The 22028-nt window shown below is 46.0% G+C and overlaps 1 protein-coding gene across 1 annotated transcript in view; it reads left to right on the plus strand.

Annotated features, from left to right (window-relative positions):
• Positions 1-22028, plus strand: part of VANGL1 (VANGL planar cell polarity protein 1) — a 45523-nt gene that overhangs the window by 11885 nt on the left and 11610 nt on the right. The window contains exons 4-5 of the mRNA XM_030266064.4: positions 1319-1926; positions 20911-21044. Of these exons, the coding sequence (XP_030121924.2) occupies positions 1319-1926; positions 20911-21044 (742 nt within the window). The remainder of the gene's footprint in view (positions 1-1318; positions 1927-20910; positions 21045-22028) is intronic.

Raw genomic sequence — 22028 nt, forward strand, 5'->3', positions numbered from 1 at the left:
GTTAAATCCATGGAGTTGGAAGTTGTTCCAAGCAGTTGTGCTGCTTCAGTCTAGTCCTTCCCCAAAGACTCTTTCCTCTAGCTCTAAAAAAGAAGTGAATAAAGGTTTAAAATGCCTGTCTCTTTCAAATGAATTGTTTTGGTCAGCATGTGCAGTTGGAGAAGTCTGAGGGAAGTTGTAAATCCTATTGATGACACATACTGCAGGAAGATATTCTTAGGAAGAAAAGCAAAAATGTGCTTCTGAATGAGCATTGTGGCTACAAAGGTGCCAGGTGCCAAGCAGCAGAGGCACATGCGTTGCCACTCTTTGGCATGCATTTGTGGGAAGCATCAGGAGCCTCCATGTGCATGAGTCACTCCAGCAGCAGCTGTGAGTCAAATCCGTACATGTCAGTGTAGCTCTTTGGCTGTGCCAGCACCTGGAAGGAGCAATTGGAAGCATTGTAGCATGGGAGAACCAATGCAGACATTGTCTGATGTTGGCTGGGAAGAAATGAGACTTTCAGAACATGTAATGTAATCTGACACTTGCCAGCATGGTGACTGTATTTCAGGTAAGCCTCTTTGTGAGTAAGTGGCTTCTGACAATGGCCTGGATTGTAATACCAGAGCTACTTGGCAGTCTAGGATCCTCTAAACCTAAAAGCCCCATACCTGGAAATATTCTCTGTGATCACCTGTAATGTGTTGGTTTAACTAAACTTTATTAGATTGTCAGCTACTCAAGGCAGTGCTACCGTAGAGGAGAATAAAAGACAATAAAGTGGAGGAACTTGCTGGAGGTGTGGTTGCTTCTATTATGGATGGAAAAATAATGTGTGAACATGTTTTTGATTGTGTAACAACAACAAGTGGCTTGAAACGCTGAAATGAAAATTTCCCTTCCAGGTGCTTTTGTGGTGCAGTTGCACTACAGAATTTGTGGGCTGGAAGAATACTAGTCCTTGCCCTGGACATGGGAACTGGTGATTACTACAGTTTCCAAGACTTACATCATGTAACTCATTAAATGTCCTGGAAGAAGAACCTCTCGGGGTACAGTGAGTGGCACAGCAAGCTGAGCTACCTGCTCTGCAGTTAGGGCTTTTAGCACCCAATGTTTATAGTCACTGGTTTGGACAAGTTGCTGTTGTTTCCAAACCTATACTAATTGTCAGGGTTGATTATTCTCTATGTTTAAGGTGTTGCTTTTGCTGTATATTTTTTCTGGAACTTAAGGCTGTCATAGCAATCTTTCCAGGCAAGAAAAATAGAACATCTAGAGGGAATAACCTGATTGTTTCAATGTTATTTTTATGTATCTCTTCTTCCTTCAGGATGACAACTGGGGTGAGACCACGACCGCAATCACAGGCACCTCTGAGCACAGTATTTCCCAGGAGGACATTGCCCGGATCAGTAAGGATCTGGAAGACAGCATTGGGTTGGACTGCAAACGTTACCTGGGCTTAACAGTGGCAGCTGTTCTCGGACTCCTAGTCTTCCTTACCCCCATTGCCTTCATTCTGTTACCCCAGATCCTGTGGCGAGAGGATCTGGAGCCGTGTGGTACCGTCTGTGAGGGACTGTTCATCTCTGTGGCGTTTAAACTCCTCATTCTCCTCATCGGGACCTGGGCTCTTTTCTTCCGCCAACCCAAGGCAGACCTACCGAGGGTGTTTGTGTTTCGGGCCCTTCTGCTGGTCCTCATATTCCTCTTTGTGTTTTCCTACTGGCTCTTTTACGGCGTTCGCATCTTGGACTCGAAGGACACCAACTACCAAGGGATAGTGCAGTACGCCGTGTCTCTGGTGGATGCCCTGCTCTTCATCCACTACCTGGCCATTGTGCTGCTGGAGCTGCGGCAGCTGCAGCCCACGTTCACCGTCAAGGTGGTTCGCTCCACGGACGGAGAGTCGCGATACTACAGCCTGGGACACCTGAGGTAGGTGCAAGACCTTGTAGTCCGCTGGTGTAGATAAGTGAGGCTCTGCTGTGGCGTGAAGCATCAGCTGCATTTGAGGCTGTGTTGTTGCTGGTTCCTGAATCGTCCCCCAGAAGAATTCCAGAGTCCCTCTGAAGTTACCTAACTGAATCTCTCTGCCCCTCTCTGAGTGTGGGAGAGGCTGTACCTGTCTCAGAGGAGTCCTGTGCAGTTCAGTAAATGAAAAACTTGGGGATGATCAGTAGCCTGATGAGATCTTTAAAATCCTTGTCTGGGCTTTTTTCCCTGTCTCCTTACTGGAGGAAAGTGGAGGGCTCTCCTTGTGTAGTTGGGGCTGCCTTGTGTGTTTTGATTGTAGGGGCCAGGCAGTGCTTTGGGAGCAGCCCTTCGGGCTGTGCAGAACATAACTGCTCAGAGACTTCAGACAGCAGGCCAGGCCATGTGGCAGGAGCTGAAGGTTTTATGCCATGATGCTCTTTTTGCCATTAGGTATGGATCAGTTTGCTGGGTTGGATGTATCTGGGAGTATTTGGGAGCCATAGGTAAGACACAAGCATGCTGCTTCCACCCTCCTGCTGGCATTAGTGCTTCCCTCAGCAACGGTACAAAAAAGGACAGGTGTCTGGATTGCCTTAGTTCCTGTGTCCTGCAAAGCTCTCCAGAAATCCCTTAGTTCCTGTGTCCTGTGAAGCTGGCAGCTGAGCTCTGGAGATGATTCCCCAGGCTGAATGTGCACTTAAACATCTGTTCAGCTTATCCTGTCCAGACCCCAATGGCATGTGTATCTGTGGCAGATGAAGAGATTAGCATCTGCTGGTTTAAGTGGATGTAGGAGCAGTCTCCTGCAGCTGTTAGCTTAGCAGTGGAATTGCTTTGAAGCAGATTTAGTGGCTGAAGTTGAAGTCCAGGAGTTTTCTCTTGGGTGAAGAAGAACTCGAAGCCTGTTGGGTGAAGTAGGTCTGGACTCTGCTTTGTTTTCCTCCTCTGAAAATGTGAAGGGGAGAGCCCTTGGAAGTGCACTAATTGACTTAATTAAATGTCTCTTTCAGGATTTCAAAAATCTGTTGGTTTTCTTGTGAAATAAAATTTTTTGAGCTTAACTGCTCTGTGGTCAGTGATTCATCATAGCCTATATGATGAGAGAGATGGAAAGATGAGTACCAGAGTTTCCCTGTGCTACAGTATTGGGCCTTGGGATGTGATGAGGCAGTTCAATTCTAAGTGAATTCTTCAGAGAAAGTTTGGTATGTGTCTGTATTTACCCGTATACACACACAGAGCAGTTCTGGTTTGAGAGCATTTGCTTGGTGGTAGATTATGAATTTGTGTTCAGACGAATTGAGATCCTACACCTGCCAAAGTCTGCATGTCTAACTTGCCATTGGAGGCAAAGAATTTACTTGAGAATCAAGGCTTGAATATTTAATAGTGTTTTCTCCAACTCTTTCTTTGCAGCAGGGTTTTGAAATGTCTTGGGTGATACTAAGGCAGCAAAGAATTGTAAAACTTAAGATAAAATATGACATGTATGAAAACTTGTAACTTCTCATTTGTTGGCAAGCTGATTGCAGTTTTGTTTGGTACATTGAATGCAAGCCATGCAGCACATGGATGCTCCAGTGTCTTGTGTTACAGAAGAGACTCATCAAGTGTATCTGATAATGCTAAACTAGTGTTGCTTTTTCTTTGTTTGGCAGATGAGCATAATGTGTATTGGCATGTATTTTGAAACCTGTGTGTCTTTCCATATTTACTGCTACAAAGGTAAAGCTGTGGGTTTGATCAGGGGCTGGGTGTCTCACAGCTAAGGAAGAGTTTGTCCTCTGTGTGTTACTTAGGTGTAAGAGCTCTTGACCTTGATAAAGATTGTGGCTCCAGTGTAACAAACTGCATATAAAGTGAATGTAGTTAATATCTCCTTCAGCTTCTAAGGGCTTAGGATTATGACATGTTTGTGAAACATGAAAAAAAATTCATGATCATATTCGCAGCATAATTTTGCAATCTTCATTAAGGTCTTGTCATGCTTGTTGATGGAATGTAGGTTGGGCTCACAAGGTGCTGCCTCCTGCCCCTGATTCTGTGGCTGAGGCATGAGGCTGGAGTGGGAGATCTGTTGATGGGAGAATGTGAAGACATGTAAGGACAGTCTGGATTTCAGGAAGGCTGCAGAAGCAGCCTTCTGGGTGTGCTGGAGAGGTGTTTCTAATTATGATGGAGTAGCCATGCTGCTGCCTTTGGGCTCTTCTTGCCACCATGCATGCTTGCCTCATCCTAACTCTTTTTAGAGGGTTCTTGGGGAGGTTTTGAGCTGCCACCTGGAAGGAAGCAGCTTGCTTTTACAAGTATATCAATCTAGCTGTCTCCTCAGGTCAAAACCTTTTGTCTCTTTATGCTCTCAAATATCTTAAAAGTTTTGATGACAAACAATCCATGGAGTCTGTCTTCCTTATCAGTCTAGTGTGCTCTGGAGAAACAGTTGGTGAGAAAGGACTTGAGACATCTTCTGTTGTTCATTGTTGCTTCTTGGAGTAGTTCTATGTTTTTTCCTTAGCAAAATTGTTGAATATCACCCTTTTTGATCCAAGATGGAAGCTTTCCAATTCTAGGTCTTTTCTGGTGAGGCAGAGGGAGCTGCTATGTAAGTAGGAGAGCAGCTTTTTTTCTGGGGGAGAAGGGAAGAAAACAATAGCTCAGCCACCCTTTTGGCAAACCATGTTTTTGCGAGGCAGGGTACAGACAGGATTTTCCACCCTCCTTGGCTGCAGATGCAGTAAAGAAGTTGAAAGTGCTGAGTTAGGTATTCCACTCCACCCCTGAGAGCCCTAGGTCCAGGAGGATAAGCATATTTGGGTCTAGTTACCCAAATTCATATTATAATCAGCCTATTAATAGGCTGTCTTGGTCCCACCCCCAGTACTTTGGCTATAACTTTTCTTCTGGGAGACTTGACTGCCAAAACGAACGTTCCCTTTGGCATTGATTCAGGAGCTTGGAGAGGGGAGGTAAAAGTTAAATAGGAGTCTTGATGAGTGTGGTGCCAAGTCGCAGCTCACTGCTCTGCTGCTCCTGGTAGGAAGGGTTGCCACACAGGGCAAATGCTTTCTGGTGGTATGTGTGGGTGAAGAGCAGGGAGCAGCAGAGATGCAGGCAAGATCAAGCCTGGGAAAATACAGGAGGTTGGGTGGGAATGGTAGTGAGACTTTGAAAGCAACAAGAAAGGGAAACAAAGGTGGGAGAGCACAATAGTAGATAACTTTTCAGTTGAAAGGCTGATACTTTTGCGAGTGGAGGCTTGGATTTGCAGCTTTGGTTTTTCCCTATAAATAGGAGTGCTGCTGACTGTTGTCATCCAGAGTTCAGTAGTGTCTTTATAGCTCAGAAACTGTGTAGGAAGGATCTTGCTGGAGAAACCCCTCCTTTCCTGTAGTTAGGATGCTAACCATATTGCCTTCCCATCCAGTGAATACCCTTTCCCACCCTGGAGCTTTACTAGTCTAGACAGCTCAAGATAATGAATATTTCTTAATACACGTGGTAATTACTGATCTTTCACATAGACTGAATGTTGGGCTGCAGTGTAGTTAGTCTTGGTTTCTTAGAAATGTTTGAGAGTGGGTCCTTCTCCTCCCTTTTGCTCATCCTTGCAGCAGGTATATGAGGAGCAGAGCTGTGATAGTTTATCTTGTGTCAGCTATTTAAAGGAGTTGGAGTTTCAGTCTTCTTTTCTGTCTGTGTGGTTTACCCCAGCTGGCAGGTGAATATCATGCAGCCCCTCACTCACACCTTGCTCTGTAGGATAGGAATGAGAATCAGAAAAAAAAATAAAATCTGTGGGTTGACATGAGAACAGTTTAGTATTTTAATTAATGTAAAATATAATACTAATTATAATAACATTGGTAATAATAATTGTAATGAAGAGGGGCGAGAGAGGGAAATAAAACCCAAGGAAGGCAAGTGATGCTCAGTGCAGTTGCTCTCCACCCACTGACTGATGCCCAGCCCATTCCCAGGCAGTGATTGGTGGCTCCTAGCCAGCTGTCCTCAGTTGATACACTGAGCATGATGTTCTGTGACATGGAATATCCCTTTGGCCAGTTTGGGTCAGCTGTCCTGGCTGTGCTCCCTCCCAGCTTCTTGTGCAACTCGTCACTGAATGGCAGAGCATGGGAAAAAGAAAAGTCCTTGACTTAGAGTAAGCAGTGCTTAGCAACAACCCAAACATCAGTTTACTCCCGGAGGACACCAGGACATTGTCCTTTCTGCTGTGGGCTTGCCTTTATGAACCAGGTGGCTAGGAAGCTGGTGGGGAAGCCTATTACACCTTTGGAATGAGGGTGCAAGTTTTGCAGATGGCTGTGAGCTGGTCAGTGTTCTCTTGTCAATCCAATTAAGAGAAGCTTGGTACTCGGAAATAGCAGTTCTGTATGGTAAAAGTGTACTTGAACATTCCCTGTATCCCTGTTATCCATCTCCATTTGCTGAACTGTGGTTTAAAAATTAAATTAAGCTGTGGTTTAAAAATAAGGGGAACAGCTGCTTCCTCAAAACAAGTACCTGTCTCTGAAAACCCAGTACCTTATTATCAATACCTTACTGAGGGACCTGGTGGCTTACACACAAAAGAAAGGAGGTGCAGACATGTTCTGTGGAAGGGAATCACATTCAATCTGTCTCCCAGCTGCTTTGAGTGTTGGTTGGTTCTGCTGCTTATAAAGCTGATCTCTAGGTTGTCAGTATTTACTGATTAATCTGATGAGGGATCTCTCTTGTCAGGCATTCCTTGGTGCCACTGGTTCTTAGTTCACCGCTGAGGGAGTGTGTGGAGGGCCAAGGAGTGGGAATAGGCCTCTCCATATTCCAGCCTGCATTTGTAAGCCTTGACATCTGATCTTGTTGCTCAAGTATACCTCTCCATATCAAGGGTGCTAATGAAGAGCATGAGGTCATCTATGTGCTGGAGTCTTGTCTTGAGTCTTGTCAACTTGTCTGGAGTTCTGTCAATACTTATGTTGTTTTCAAATTTCTTACTCTTCAAAAGGAAAGCTTCCATGGAGTATAGACACCTAGGTTTCTGTTTCTAGTGTGGTCATAACCATGGGTTTAGAAGTTGCTCTCTTCCCCGAGCAAGAGCTGCTGGAGTCTTGCTGGTTTCTGTCGAAGGACTGAGCTCACACACACACACTTCTGGGATATTTCTGTTTCCAGTAGGGCAGTCAGAAGGGACTGCAGGACAAGCATTGGTGCACTATCGTGCAGTGCTCTACCTGCCGAGCTAAGTCCTGCTGGAGACACTCCAGTCTTTTCCTTCTCCCCTGTGGGCAGCTTGTTTGCTCTGTGTTGCCAGGGACCTGAGGAACTGACCCTCCTTTCTCCTTGGGGTTTCTTCAACCTCGCCATCTTCTGTAATGATGCACGCTGATGAAACAGATTGAGCTGATGAGTTTTTACCTTGTTCTGTAGAAAAACATATTATTAACTATCCTGCTGCTTTGATTGCAGGAACTTGCTAGAACAGCATGTTACACAGACTTTGCAGACCAGCTCTGTTGCTGGAGCTTCTGGACTGTGTGAAATTAGCCTTGTCCTTGAATACATTTCCCCTGTCGTGAAATCTGTGCAGGTGTCTTGGTGCCCATTTGTGTGATTTTCTCCTGCCCGTCACCAAACGGGATGAGCACAAGCACTGATCAGTCTCCCCTCCCAATAAGTTCTGGGATAGGCAGCTAAATGGGTGTTAATTGCATCTGCAAGTGTGAAGCTCCTGGGGAAACTGGGGGGTCTCCTCCAGAGCAGTTTCTTTAGCACTGAGAGGTGTCAGACTTGTGACCCCCCCCCCCAACCAGTGTCTCTCCAGCAGCACTTCACAAAACTGCGTTTACAACCACCTTTGCAGCTCATCATTGCTGCAACTTCTTGCAGCTGCTTTTCCATGCTCCCATTCCTGAAACGTTCACAGTGGCAGTTGAGCATTAGCACCTTTCAAACACCCTGTGCCATGAAGTAGTCATGGAATAGGGAAGAAAGCTCTGGCTTGTGGATGAACTGATAATGACCTATATAGGAAGAGCTTTTCAGCCACATTCTTAACCATTTTTAGTCACAGGCCACTTTCCCCCTCCCCTGTGTCTGCTGCCTCACCTCTGGAGGATGGTGCTGCAGAGACATGACTGCTCTGGCCAGGAGGGCACCCTTGGAATTGCAGAAGGAAATTTTCCAGTAGCCTCTGGGAAAAAAAAAAAAAAAAAAAAAAAAAAAAGTGCTGTTCCCTGCTGAGCAGGGAGCAGTCTCCTTTGATGTTCCAGATGAGTTATGGGAATGGTGCCTTGTTCTGTTTTACAAGGGTCTGTTTGGTGGTGCAAGGGGTGCGTTGCCAGCAAAGTTCAGCTAGGACTTACGACATGGGTCAGAGCAACACCTCATTAAGAGGCTGCTTGTTTGTACATAAGTGAACAGCAAGCTCCAGGAATGCCAGGTACTCCTCAGCAGAGGTGAGGGGAAGTCTAGGATGGACTGTAAGTATTGACAACATGCATAACTTGTCTGGGAGTTTCTGATGTGGTAAAGTCTGTCTCTGAAGCCATGGAGGGTGTGGTTTTCTGAAATGAGCATGTTTTCCTCAGTTTCTATATTTTACATATGGGTTTTCATGTGGAACTGCTCCTTCTTTTGATAAAGGGGAGAGAGTTGGGGGAGCTGAAGTGCCTGCATCTGTCTGCCCTTCTCTCCTCCCTTCCTTGATCTTGATCCCTGATTGCCCCCAGCACCCTCTGTGCACACACCATCTCTCCTCTCCGGGAGGAGAGTGAGCTGAGTGCACCAGACACCAGGCCGGGTACCAGTCTTATTTGTGCACATGCACCAGGCAGCAAGGGCAAGTGGTGCAGGCTGATTGTTATACCCTGGGGCAGTCTTACATTTTTGGAATACTTAATACTTTAAAAGTTTACAAGCCTACTTGCAGGTGAAGTGCCCGCTGTCAATTATTAACCCACATGGCCAGTACAGTGTTCCTTGCTCCTGGTTAGGAGCTGATCGTCTTTCTGAAAGAGATGGTGTGGAGGAAATGCCGTTGGGTTCATCTGTAGGGATTTCCTTTCTTGTTGGTTTATCTTTCAAAACCAACACTGCCCAGAAGTCCAAGAACGGTATGTGCTGCAGCCTACCCTGTACTTAGGGGGCTCGTTGTGGAATTTCTGTTCCACTGCTGGCCGTGCCCTCTGAAGTGCCTGCGTACCACCCACAGAGACAGATGGTCTCCCTAAGCTGCTGAACAAATTTTGTGGCCATGAAGGTACTTTTATCTTCGAATGCTGCAAAAAGAATTCCACCCCCTCAACCTCTGATGGTCTGTTTCTTGTGGTAAATGATGAAATACAAATATTCTACAAAGAAGTGAGCTGTGTGCCCTTTGGGGGGAAAGAGGAGGCTCATATTTTGCTAAGAGGACAAGGAATTGCGAATTTACAGTTCTCATATAGCACAAGTCCAATAAATATGGAAACTAATTCCTGACTCTACCCTGAAGAAGTAAGGAAAAGTTAATAGGGAGCTATGTGGTAGTAATAGATTTTTTTTTTAAATTTATATATTAATGGCTATAAAATTGAGGGCAATATTTTCACTTATTACTTGATTGCCCCTCCAGTACATGCTTAAATGAACTTCAGTGCTTAAATTTCTTTTTGTTCAGTGTAGGTCGAGTGGGGACATCAGCTGACAATGTGGGGAGAGCTATTCTCTGGCTGTCAGGAAAACAGATTCCTGGCACAACAGTAAGGACCTTGGATGTGGTTCGGAACTTCAGGCTGCTGACTCTGGCTTGCATTCCTCTAGTCCTGGTAGAGGGTTGGTTATCTGCATCCTTGCTGGGGCTGGATTTTTTTTCTCTCGGCTTGGAGCTGCAGGTCATGTCCCTGTGGCCCCAGTGTTGTTCATAGGGCTGCTGTTATAAAATCAGGTGGCTCTTGCTTGTGCAAAGCTTGCTGGGGTGGAACTTTGTGAAGGATGCTGTGTTCCATGGTGGAGGGATGCTGTGCAGGGAAGACTGGGCTGTAGTTTGAGATCTGATACCTCTCTGTGTGCAAAGGTGTGCTAGTGGCTAACATGGATGCTGCCTTTTCAGGCCTGTCTGTGTCGGAATGCAGAACAACATTCCCAGGTGTTTTGAGAGAACAAGTTAAAGCTGATCTATTGACTCAAAAGACAGCCTCATTCAAAGTCCTGCCACATCAATCCCATCTCCACCTGGGAGTCAAAGAAGAGATGCTCTCTATTTCTTGAGAGAGCATCTGACCAGGCAGCTGTAGGATCAAGAGCTGAATGCTGATGTTTCATGGCTGCAGCATCTAAATGTAAAGTCCTGTTACAGCACTGGAGTTTCACTGCCAGTAGAAGCTTTTAACCCTTTGTTATTTCCTTGGAATTAAAGCAGTACTTGTTAGCTTTGACTTAAAAGAAACACCCTAAATCAGCAGCTAACCCCTTCTCCCACCCTCTAAAAAACTACTAACATAAAGCCCCACCCTTAGTTACTTCATCACTATTCATGTAGCTTCAAGCATTCCTTAGCTAAAGACTGGCTTTATTTGAAGCATGAACAGTGGCTTTAAATTATCTCGTGTAAATGCAGACTCTTACAAACTTCTTGCCATACCTGCCAGTTCCTGCATATACTTTTTTTTTTTTTTTTTTTTTTTTTTCATTTGGGGCTCAGACTAATCAGAGGCATAGTTTGTGTGTATGCTGGGAAGAGGAAATGCATCACTGTTGTGAATTATGCTGCTCCCAAGAACTGGAAATGGTAGTCCAGGTCCCATATGTTCCTGACTTCTGCAGGGTTCCTGGGTGCTTGAGCTGGAGGGTGCCCTGTAGCTCAGGACTTGGGGGTGTCTGGTATTTCATCCCTTGTGTCTGGACTGAGTGCCTGTCTCAACTCACCCTTGCATGCAGGGTAAGCTTGTGATCTTGCTCCTAACTCCTGTATTCAGAAGGTAAAGCACACCTTGGTATTGTTCTGTCCCCCTGAATTGTTTGAAAGTCTCTAAATCCTAAATACAACCTGAAGTGTGTAGAAACTTTTGAAAGAGGTTACACCTCCCTCAGAAATACTTGGTACACCCTCAATTACATAAATGTTTGATCATAGTTCCGCATCACTTCTTAAGCTAATGCTGCTGCAGAAAAAAATTCTGTCAGCAGCCTGATCCTTCCTCACCCCTCCCAAAGAAATATTGTCTAGTTGCACAGCAATGCAGTGGTGGAACTGGGGAACCTGGTAATTTATATCTCTGTTACCTATCCGTGTAGCTTTGCAGTTTTTGTGTGTATTTTTTTAGTTGGATTATTTTGCTCAGCTTAATTTCTGCAGTCTTCTTAACTACCCTTGTGGTGTTTAATGGTACCAAAGGTTTGTGGTGGCAAAGGAAAGGTTTGGTGGAGCTGAGGGAAAGATGCAGGATAGAATTCTCTCATGGCCACAGAGAGACTGACATTTAGCTTGTCATTGACCAGGACCCCCAGGTCCCTTTCTGTGGCACTGCTGTCCAGCATCTCATTTCCCGGTCTGTCTATACCTCCAAAATTGTCCCCATGTGCAGAATCTGTCCCTTTCCCTTGTTGGATAAACACATCACATGATGTGTTTATCCAGCTGAATGCTGGACATCCTGTCCAGTAGGATCCTATGAGAGACAGTATCAAAAACTGTACTGAAATCCAAAAAGATTACATTAGCTGGCTTCCCTTGATCAAATAGCTGGCTTACCTTGTCATGAAAGGAATTGGGGTTTGCATAAGCAGGACTTTCCTCTCATGAAGCTGTTCTGGCTGTATGTGATGACTGTGTTATTGTCACACTTTCAGGTGTTTTTCAGTACCTCTCAGAATAATCTTCTCCATAACTTTGCCAGGCACTGAAGTGACACTCACAGGCCTGTAGTATCTGGGATCCTCCTTCTTGCCTTTCTTGAAAATCAGGACAATGACTGCTCAGAAATCCTCAAGAGAGGCTTTGTGATGACATCAGCCAGCTCTTTGAGGAGTATTGCATGAATCCCATCAGCCCCCATAGATTCCTGCAGTCTGCAGGAGCCCTCCTTGGTGGGGCACAGCTCTGTCTGCAAATTTGCTCCTCTGCTGAGCCTTGGGGAAAGGGGAGCCCCAAGTCCTTACTTCTCCCCAGTCTGTCTGACCTACAGAGGACCAGCCTTGGCCTAAGCATGAGGGATTGGTCTGGAGCACCTCAGGTCATGTCCTTGAAGATTCAGAGCTGGACATGGTGCACACATGGATGATAGCTTACTTCAGTGGATTTGGTTTATAGTCATATCTCCAGCTGTGAGACTGGACTTTGTAAATTATTATCTTGAGCCATGCAAATCTCCTTCCACAGGGCTCATTGGCCTCAATAATCTGCTCAGCTGTGCAAATGTTAACTTTAAGATTGACTTCAGCAGTGTTCCTGACTCTCTCAAATTGGTCATGGGTCTGTGTTGAATTGGGTGTGGACAAGTGGATCCCTTTGGACTCCTGGCAGCTGGATGCAACACCCACAGTGCCTGGATAAGGCAACTTGTCCTTTCTTTGTCAACACCTGTGTATTTCTGGGGTGTCTGTGTCTACCATGCTGTGCAGGTTTGTGGGGAAGGCTCAGGAGCAGCTTCTTCCCATCACCTTTTCATTTAAGTTGTCCCCTTTGTGTTCTTCTCTCGCTGCTTTCCTTCCCAAACTGCCCATTTGCTTAATAGACGAAGAAAGCCTTTCACAGTTTTGGCTTTACTTTAGTGTGAGCAGACAGTAGCTGGTGGTTTGCTTGTGGTTTTTTCCTCATGAATAAGCAAGATAGTACTCTCATTAGCTCCCTGGACGATACCCCCAGCACCTGGCAAAACCATATCATGGAGATAAATGTTTGGTGTGCTAGCAGTGCCCTTGGTGTGCTAGCAGACCCCTTTCTGAGCTCTAGCTCCTAGATCCAGTAGCTGCTGCTCTCCAGGTCCAGTTAAACTACTGGTGGCTCCTGAGGGTGCTGGGTGGGGCTTGAGGTGTGGATGTCTGGCCAGGTGTTGTTTTGGTTCACTGCAGGTGTCTGGGACATGGCAGATACATGGCAGGGCACAGGCAGCTCCTTTGCCTCTCATGTTTCTTGTCTGTGTTGCAGCAGACCCTGGAGCAATGAGATGCTGGTAGCAAGTGTTGTCTTTCTGTTTGATGAGAAGGTAGTACCTTTGCCTATTTGAATGTGTTGTATGGCATCAAAGGATAGTGGGTGTCTAGTTTGAGAGCTCTTGGGGCATCTGCATGTGGTTATTGGCGTCTGAGGAACTGGCTGAAATGCAGCCCAAGCTGTGAGTGCCTGAAATATGCTATTGTGCCCTGGCTAATCCATGAGCTATGCCATTTGGATTTAATGGTTCTGCCAGGTATCTGCATGGTAGGTGCTTGCAACAGCTCCCCACACAATCTGCTCCCCTTGGAGAGGTGGTCTTGCCTTAAGAGGATGTGGGCAGTTTGCCTTGGAGCCTGCTCTCCTGGCATCTGGGTTCCTCAGCCTTCTGAGGGAGAAGTTTGCACCACATGTTCAGGCTTTCACAGGCTGCTCTTTCAGATGCAGTTCCTGAAGCTGCTCTTGTACACTCACACATCCATCCCCATGGATGAGCTGAGGCAACTGGGGCCTTGTGGCTTTGCCACATGTTAAACTCCCTTTGCTGTTCTGTGAGGGGCTGGAAGGGAGCCTTTCCAGTTACCTAGGCTGACCTGTTAAAATAAAGCCTCTTAGAATTGGATACAGGGAACCTGGCAAGAAGCTTAGTCTCAGCAAGGGATTAAATCCTGTTTTTTTCCAAAGAGTCCTCTGCCTTCCATAGGAAGGTCTTCTGGTGCTCCAGAACCTCCATTGTTTCTAAAACTCAGGTTAGACTTTTACAGCTTATTTATTTTCTGTCTGTTGAATATGGTGTTGGAGGTAACAAGTGTCCTTATGATCTTTGTGTCCCTTGGCACTGCATACTGTGAAACGAGATGGTCACGGTGTTACTGAGGAAGAGAAGTGTGGTGCTGTCACAGCATCTGACCTCAACACAGTGATTGTTTTTTCCTGGCAAATCATATTATTGGACCTTCTGGACCACTCCTTGAGTGAGAGGACTGTGCTCTCCTCCTCTTCCTCCTCCTCACTGCGTATTACCAATAGTGTTCTGGGGTTTTTTCCTAGTCTGTTATGCTGGCTGTCACCTTCAGCTGTTGGAAGTGGAAGGAAGGGCAGTGCAGCTGTTGAGAAAGCATTCATCCAGTTTTGAGGTTCTACCAATAAAGGTGACTGGGGAAAACATTCAGGCTGTGTGCTGGTACCCTAAAGACCAGTTAAATTCCTGAGGTAAAAGGCTTGGAAGTTTCTCAGGAGGAGAACTGCAGTGGGAGCATGCCATTGGGTTTACTGGTGTTTTATAGCTGCTGGCTAAAACTTTGTGCTCTGTACTTCTGTAGCAGCATCTTTTCAGTGCTGGGCTGGGAGTGCCTTTATAGGATTCCTCAGGAAGGCTTAAGTAAGTAGCTTGTTTGGTTTGCATGAGGTAAACGAGTTGATTTCCCCCCCAGCCCTCAAGTTTGGTCATACCTTCCTGTAAAATCCTAGTTTTTAAAAATACTCACACCTTCTCTTCAAAACAAAAACATTCAAATGTAACAGCAAAGTTAGTAGTAGACTTGCAGGGATCTTTTTCACCTGTACTGGAGGGTTTTGACTAGGCTGCTTTTGAGGTTTGAGGAAAACAAGCTGAAAACCCAACCTGAAAATTAATTCTACTCCTCTTTCTCTCATTCAGAAAATTTCTGTGTTGAAATCCTTTCTACATCAGCAGTGAACTATTGTATTGCTCAGTTGGTGTGTTGATTCTGATTTTTGTCTTGCAAAAGTTGAGACTTATAATGTCTGTTGGAGAGCAACATGTCTTGCACTGCACAGGGCAGAAAAGGGCAGATCTGTGGTTAGAAACTCGAATGGTGCTTTCCTTAAATTTACAGCAGTCCTGTGTTGTTCAGATGTCCAGTATTGGATATAGATGGGGACACTTTAAATTCATATCCTTTTCCTTCCATGTTGTTAAAAAAGGCTGTGAGGGGAGAGAAAATACAGAGATGGGTCATTGCAAAACTGAGGCAAACCTGGTGTGTGTTTGGGTTCCATATAAATGACACCATTAATGGATAGATGTTCACTTCCTTGGGGGCAGCAGCTGTGCTGCCATCAGGCTGACAACCTGCTACTATGAGGAGGTTTTCTTCCCTCCCCTGAGAAAGGTTTGACCTTGCAAATTCTTTTCCCTGCCTCACCAAATGCCAGAAGTTGGGTATCTAAAACAAACTTGCTGTGTCCTGGTTGCCCGGTGCCTGTTCCAGGGAGGGCGAGGATTGCACTTGCTGCCTTAGCCAAGTGGAGATCTCACTTGTGGTTGTCTGACAAGAAAATGTGGTTTTCCTTTTCCTACGAGCTGCAGTCCTGTTTTCTTGACTGTACCAAACTGAAATGCTCTTGTAGTTATGATGATCAAAAGGCATTTTTCTGTTCTTGTTTGGCCACAGCTGCTGGAGAAGTTCCTTGTCTTGGCATTGTTCTGTGGCATCTCTGCTGAGATCTGACTCGGGCTCTGTTTACTGGAGAGGACAAAACTGTAGCCAAGGCATTTGTGCTTCTGCCTGCACTGCAAAGTGCTTCTGCGTGACCTTGGTCTTCTTGGGAGCCTTGCTCCAAGGTGTTGCTTGGGAAGGACAGAGAGTACCAAATCCCTTGCATCTTGCCATCTTGTGGCCACTGGTGTGGCAGTGCTGCCCGAGGTCACCTTTCTGGGCAGCCTGTGCTGGCCTCACCTGTAGCAGAGCAGGGAGCCAAGTCAGCACAGAGGATGGTGGCAATCCCTTCTGTAATCATCTTCAGCAGGGATACTGGTATGGGAAGCATTTTGATTTTAATTGTCTATTTCCAGTTTTATTTCTCATTCTGTTGACTTTGCTCTGGGAAAACATGGTGAAGGATCAGGGACTTGAGCCCTAGCTCCTTGCTCTGGCAAAAGCGTATGAAAAAGTAAGAAAAGGGAGTTTTCTGGGAAGGAGCTGTGATTGTACAGCAGGGGAAGGCAGAGCAGTCCTCTGAGCCTGTCGGGTGTGAGTTGACAGCGCTGCTAGAGAGTACAAAGTGCTGTGGATAGGCAGCTCAGTGCCCCAGGAGACCTCAGGATCTCTTGCAGTAGGCAAGCTCGGTGTAATTGTAGGCTGGAGACATCTGGTAAGGCAAAGCTGGCTCTCCTTGGAAGGCTGTGTTGTGGAATCTTTTCTGAGCTTTTCTTTGAGGTGACAGACTTCCCAATTGGCCATGGCAAGTGTTTAATGTGCCCAGAGACCTTGGCTTGTTTTGATACTGTGCCTGTTTTGAGGAATGTTAAAAAAATGTCGTTTGGAGGAGAGGAGTCCGTGCTGGGAACCATTTGATTAAATAATCCCAGGCTTCCTCAGCGCTCAATTTGCACAGCAGTCATCAAACCTCTGATTATCCCTGTGTATTTTAGGTGTGTGTGGCTCACTCTAAACCCTGATGCTGCAAGATCTGCATCCATAGCAAGAATGCTGTGGTGGAACAGCTCAGCTCTTTCTGGATGTGCACATATATCTGTTGCAAAAGTGTGGGGCACTCCTCTGCCCTCGATGATTCTCAGTGTCTGCTGATGTTTGGTGTAGTACCATGACAGGCTACATTTCTAGCTTAGCAGGAAAGCACAAAACTGCTAAAACCATCTGAGTGACAGGTGCACAGAGGTGTGGCTTCAATTTTTAATCTTTTTTTCTCTCCTTATTTTTTATTTTCACCAGCTCTTTCCACCACTTCATAAAACTCAAACCCCTTTTCCTAGAAACGACCAGTGTCCAAAGCCAGTATTTTAATGATCTAAACAGGCTTCTTTCCTTGTGCTTTGCTTCAATATAGTCCTGGCCTGTTTTCCTAGAAATACACTAAGAAAAGCCAATTTCAGTGTTGGTGTAGTTGTGTCACAGAAGGCAAATACTGAGTGGCCTCTGAGGTGCAGAGTATGGCAAGACTGCAAATATTCTAATCTTTTGTAGCAGCAAGTACTCAGGCAAAACTGCTCTGGACTGACTTACTCTTTTGAGAGAAAAAATAGTTGCTACCTTTGTGTCACATAGTCCCCTCCTCCACTTCCTTGGATGCCCTGTAAAAGTTAATTCATTACTGCTAGTAAAGGGCTCTGCATTTCTCTGCTGCCAAACGCCACTGGGGTACTGTGTGCTTCTGCTGGGTCTGCTTGTTTGCTTTCCCTCTTGGCAGCATGCTGTGACATGGCCTTCTCCAGGGGAGTGAAACCAATCATTAGAAACAAGCAACCCTCCAACTGCACAAAACGCAGAGCAACAAAGCCTGGAGCCTCACTGGCACTGCCTGCGAGGAAAACTCTGTTTACAGCAGGCTGCTGGGTTGTGCAAGACGTTTTCCTCTTGTGCCTTAAGTTTTTAATCTGAACCGTTCCATGGAAATGTTTTTTGTGTCCTGATTTTTGTACTCCGCCCATGGCGGTGGTGGAGATAGAACTAGACGATCTTTAAAGTCCCTTCCAAGCCCAAGCCTTTCTATGATGATTTCTGTGTTTCTGTGATACGCTTTTTCTGCGTTCTGGTAGTTTGCTACAATGCCTGAAATATGCTGGGCTGCCAGCCCCTCTCGGTGGGACGTGAGAACAATCCTCGCTCTGACCTCTTTCATACGGGCGATTAAATATCGAAACTTTCTGTTCGTTCTCTTCCTGCCCCTCCCCATTCTTTCAAAGCACTGAACAAAAGGCCCAGCTCGCTGAAACGCGGGGTGAATGAATGCAGTGACCGACATGGTGCTGAACTCTTCCCGAGACAGCGCTGCAAGGAAGCCGCTCTCAGGCCATGGCCTCTCGGGACGTGGCCTGCAGGGAGGCCGCCAGTTTCCATTGCCGCTGGAGATGCGGCTCCTGCGGCTACGTCCCCTTGCTGGCAGGGCAGCAGAGGGTCTGGCCTGCATGGGAAGCCCAAGGAGCCTGGATTGCTGTCAGGAGACACCAGGCTTCCTTGGTGTTTGCTCTGCTGCTGCTGGCTCCTCCGGGCTGCCCTGGGTGCTGCCATGCCTGTGGCTGGTTGCCCTCCTGCCGGCGTGTGGTGTTTTACAAGAGCCTTGGGTGCCCTCCTGCCCTGCTCGGGGTGCTGTGCCGTGCTCGGGGTGCTGTGCCCTGCTCGGGGTGCTGTGCCGTGCTTGGGGTGCTGTGCCCTGCTCGGGGCACAGGTCCTTTCCTTGTTGCTTTGCAGCAGCCGTGTGGGGCAGGGCTGCCTGTCCTGCATCAGGCAGGGTGAGGCTTCCCCTTGATGTGGGTGAAGAGGTTGACCAACACAGCCCAGGAGGCTCTGATTCAGCCTTTTCCTTGCTTTTGCAAATCATTGTGATCCTTTTAATTTATTTGTCTGCAGCTTCTAATTCTATTTTTTTTCTCCTGTAACAGAGAATTTTAAGAGTTGTAGTTGTAGCTGTCTTCCTAAGCTGCCGTGCTTAGGATAGACTACATGGGAGACAGAAATGGGCTGGTAGAAATTCAGGAAACTGATGTTTATTTCATTTCTCTTCCAGAGAGTGGACTCCTCTCTCTGACTGGGGTATCTCATGTGTGGGATTGAGCCTGTACTGGATTTGCATCAGCAACAAATACCTGGGCTTTAATTTTCAGGGCAATAATTGTTGCTTGCTGCAATGTAAAAGCTTTGTTGTGTTTGGATTTTGAGTGCACATGCCAATGAATTGCTGTGGAAGGTTATTTAGTGAGGGGATGGAAGGAATGTTAGGTGGGGAAAGCTGGCATCCTGATGATAATGCTGTCGGTGGGGAAAATGTGTATGTATTAAAATAAATGATTCTCTGCTGTGATGCGTTGTGTTTTGTCCTAATAGAGAAATTTGGTCAGTGAAGCTCCCAAACATTTCCCACTGCTGGGATGGAAGTTCCAGTGCTGCTTGAAATGAGTACAGTGTATTAACAGAGAATAACTCTGTTCATTTTTATCTTCCTGTTGTGAGTTGGTCCTAGTTTTCCAAACATTGTGTTTTGTGATGAAACTATGGAGTTTTATCTTCCTGGAAAGCAGAGATGGAAAAACTTGATCATGTTCAAATGCAGTCAGAAGGGGAATATGTCCTGCTGCCACATGATTACTTTTATGAAATTTTATTTATAGGCTGCAGCAAATTCACAGTAAAAATCAGAAGCGTTGCAGGAAGAAATAAAATAATTTTCACCTGTTCCGTGTCAGCATCTACGTGTGTCTGGCAGGGGGTCAGTCTGTACTACATTATCAAAGTAAAATTGTTTCCTTAGTTAACTGGTGGCTCTTTATCACAAATCAGTAGCCGAGTGCATTAGTGGAGTTGCTTTTACCAAATGTAAGGTGAGGAAATATGAAGGAGTGGCACCTGAAAGATAAAGCTTCTTTAAGATGCTGTAGCTGGATCCCTCCAAACAATCCGAAGGATGGAATTTGCTTCAAAAGCTAAATTCATCATCTCAAAGGTACACAGCACTTGAATGGTGATGTGCCATAATACTGACTGATTAAGCTACTCAGGAACAAGTCTGGGTTTGTTCTTCTTTCTCAGAATCTCCTGAATGGGCTGGCATCTTTGCTTAATTCACTGATCAGTGGGAGTGTGGCATCTGTAGAGTGAGGATGGTGGGGCGTGTGTATGTGTTTAAATTACTTGGGTGTGATGCAGAAGTTTAATATTAGCACAAAGCACAGGAAAATTTAAATTGCTCCTCCGGCAACACACGCGGAATCTGTGGCAGCGCCGAGCACTGAATTTAGGGCTTAATTTGTTAAAGTCTGATTTTCCCACGTTACCCTCCTTGTAATGTTTTCTTCCTGTGTTGTAATATGTGTGAGAATACTTTTTTGCTTTTGCTGGGAGAGGCCTCGTTAGTGTGACCTTTCCAATTAACTGGCAACAAATGTGTTGGCAGTTACACTTCAATTTTGAACACAGAAAAATTTATTTTTAGTGTGGGTCCTTGGCAAACTGGTGTTGGCTGAATGGGTGATCTTGGTGATATGCTGAGAGTGCTGGTGCCACGCTGAGGCACAGAGCCAGAGCAGCGTGGAGAGAGCTGTGTCCTATTCCTGCGTTTTTAAACACCAGAGCTCAGGTGGTTCTGAAGTGCTGCCCTATTTGTTGGTAACAGTGCCTACAGACATCCCTCTCCGTTGTCAGAATGATGGCAAAGGAAGATACCTCTGGGTTGAGCCTTTCCTGCTGCTGGCGCATGTGTTTGTTGTGCTCCCATGTGTCATCATTTAATGTAGAGGCATCCCTTCAAAGGGATGGAGGGAGTATCACTGCTCCTCGTTCTGTCCCTAGCCAGGGATTTAACAAGCAATACTGAGTTTTGCTGTGAAAGCTCAAGAGATCACACTCTTGTCAGTGCTGGGATGGAAGAGGTCTGAGGAGCTGCGGGGTGCGGCTGGCAGTGACTCGGAGGGAAAAGCATCCATGCTGAGCTGGTGCCTCCATCCAGGCTGGCCAGCTACAGCAAAACCCGTGAGGTGTTGTGGTCTTCAGCCTGAGCGAGGTCTCTGACTGTACTGCCGAGCTGTGCTGAGCACTGGTTCTGTCATTTCCCGTGCTGCAGGCAGCCTAGTGCTTCACTTCATGTGCTGCCCTTGTTTAGGGATTTCCTGACATCCTCCTATAGAGCTGAAGGCAGAGATACTTATCTTGAGTCTCAAATGATATTACCAGTCCTAGAGAGAGTAATTAATGTTCTGTGTATTGCACGGTCCTGTAGGTGTGACAGCTCTGTTCTGAGTAATATCACTATTCCTTCCTAACTTTTTTAAAAAATATTTTATGGAAACAAATAGTCTGAGGGGATTTGTCTTATTTTGTTTTTTCTTCTTTACCCAGCATCCAACGAGCTGCACTGGTGGTTCTGGAAAATTACTACCGAGATTTCACAGTCTACAACCCAGCCTTGTTAACAGCCTCCAAATCCCGAGCAGCCAAGCACATGGCTGGCCTGAAAGTCTACAATGTTGATGGTAGGTGAGGTGAAATGTAGTCTCTGAGACTGGGTGGGATGGGGAAGGGCTGGATTTGCTTTATGGCTTGTTATGCACGCATTCTCACCTTTTTGCTTTGCCAAGTCCTTGTCTCTTGCTGGACATCTTCCTAGCAGTGCTGAATTTGCCAGTTCCAGATGACTTTACAGATGTGTTTAGCCCACAATAAGGCTTTTGTCTTTGCCAGGTGAAATGGCCACATTTTGGGTCGGGCTTAATTGTCATGTGGCTGGACACTTTTCAGCAGCACTGCTTGTTTCAAGCAGCCTCTGCTTTTTGTCACCCTTGGGTCATCTCTTTAGTTGTGATAGTACAATAAACACAACTTTTAACTTAAATTAGTTCCCCAGTCGTTTAATGTGCTGCATTCGAATGCAGCCTTCAGGAAAGTGAAGGAGCCACGGTATGAGCAGCAGTTGCTGATGAAAGTGATGCTCATCAGCCTGCAGCCTCAGCGCTAAATGAGCCTGGCTCACCCGTGGCCATGGAAATTCAAACACAGATAATGATTCCCGTTGAGCTTTGCCATTCTACAAACCCTTTCCAAGCTTTGGGGCTTTAGAAAAGCAGATAGATGGGTGGATATGGGGATGCTCAAAGCAGTGAAAACTGGACTTAATAATTGGACACTCTTAAACCCTATCGGTGAAAGCCATGCTTGTTAAGCAAGGTGTGCCCAGCAGCCTTTATAGAGGTGCACATTCCTTTGGAGGAGTCAAAGTTGAGTAGCAAAGCTTGTGTGGTGAAGGATGGCTGAAGTTGTGTGACAGAATGTGGTAAAGGCATGTCCTGCCCATGAATTTGTTAGTATTGAAAGGCTTTGAGAGCTGGGAAGAGGAGACTGAAGGGACTTAGCTGGGCAAGGTGGCTCTATGTGCATGGTGTGGAGACTGCAATATAAAGAATATCTGTCACATTGAAAAACGTGAAACATGATTGTTTTGCTCTCAGCAAAGTTTCAGT

The sequence above is a fragment of the Taeniopygia guttata genome, chromosome 1 (genome assembly GCF_048771995.1).
Source record: "Taeniopygia guttata chromosome 1, bTaeGut7.mat, whole genome shotgun sequence".
Lineage (NCBI taxonomy): Eukaryota > Metazoa > Chordata > Aves > Passeriformes > Estrildidae > Taeniopygia > Taeniopygia guttata.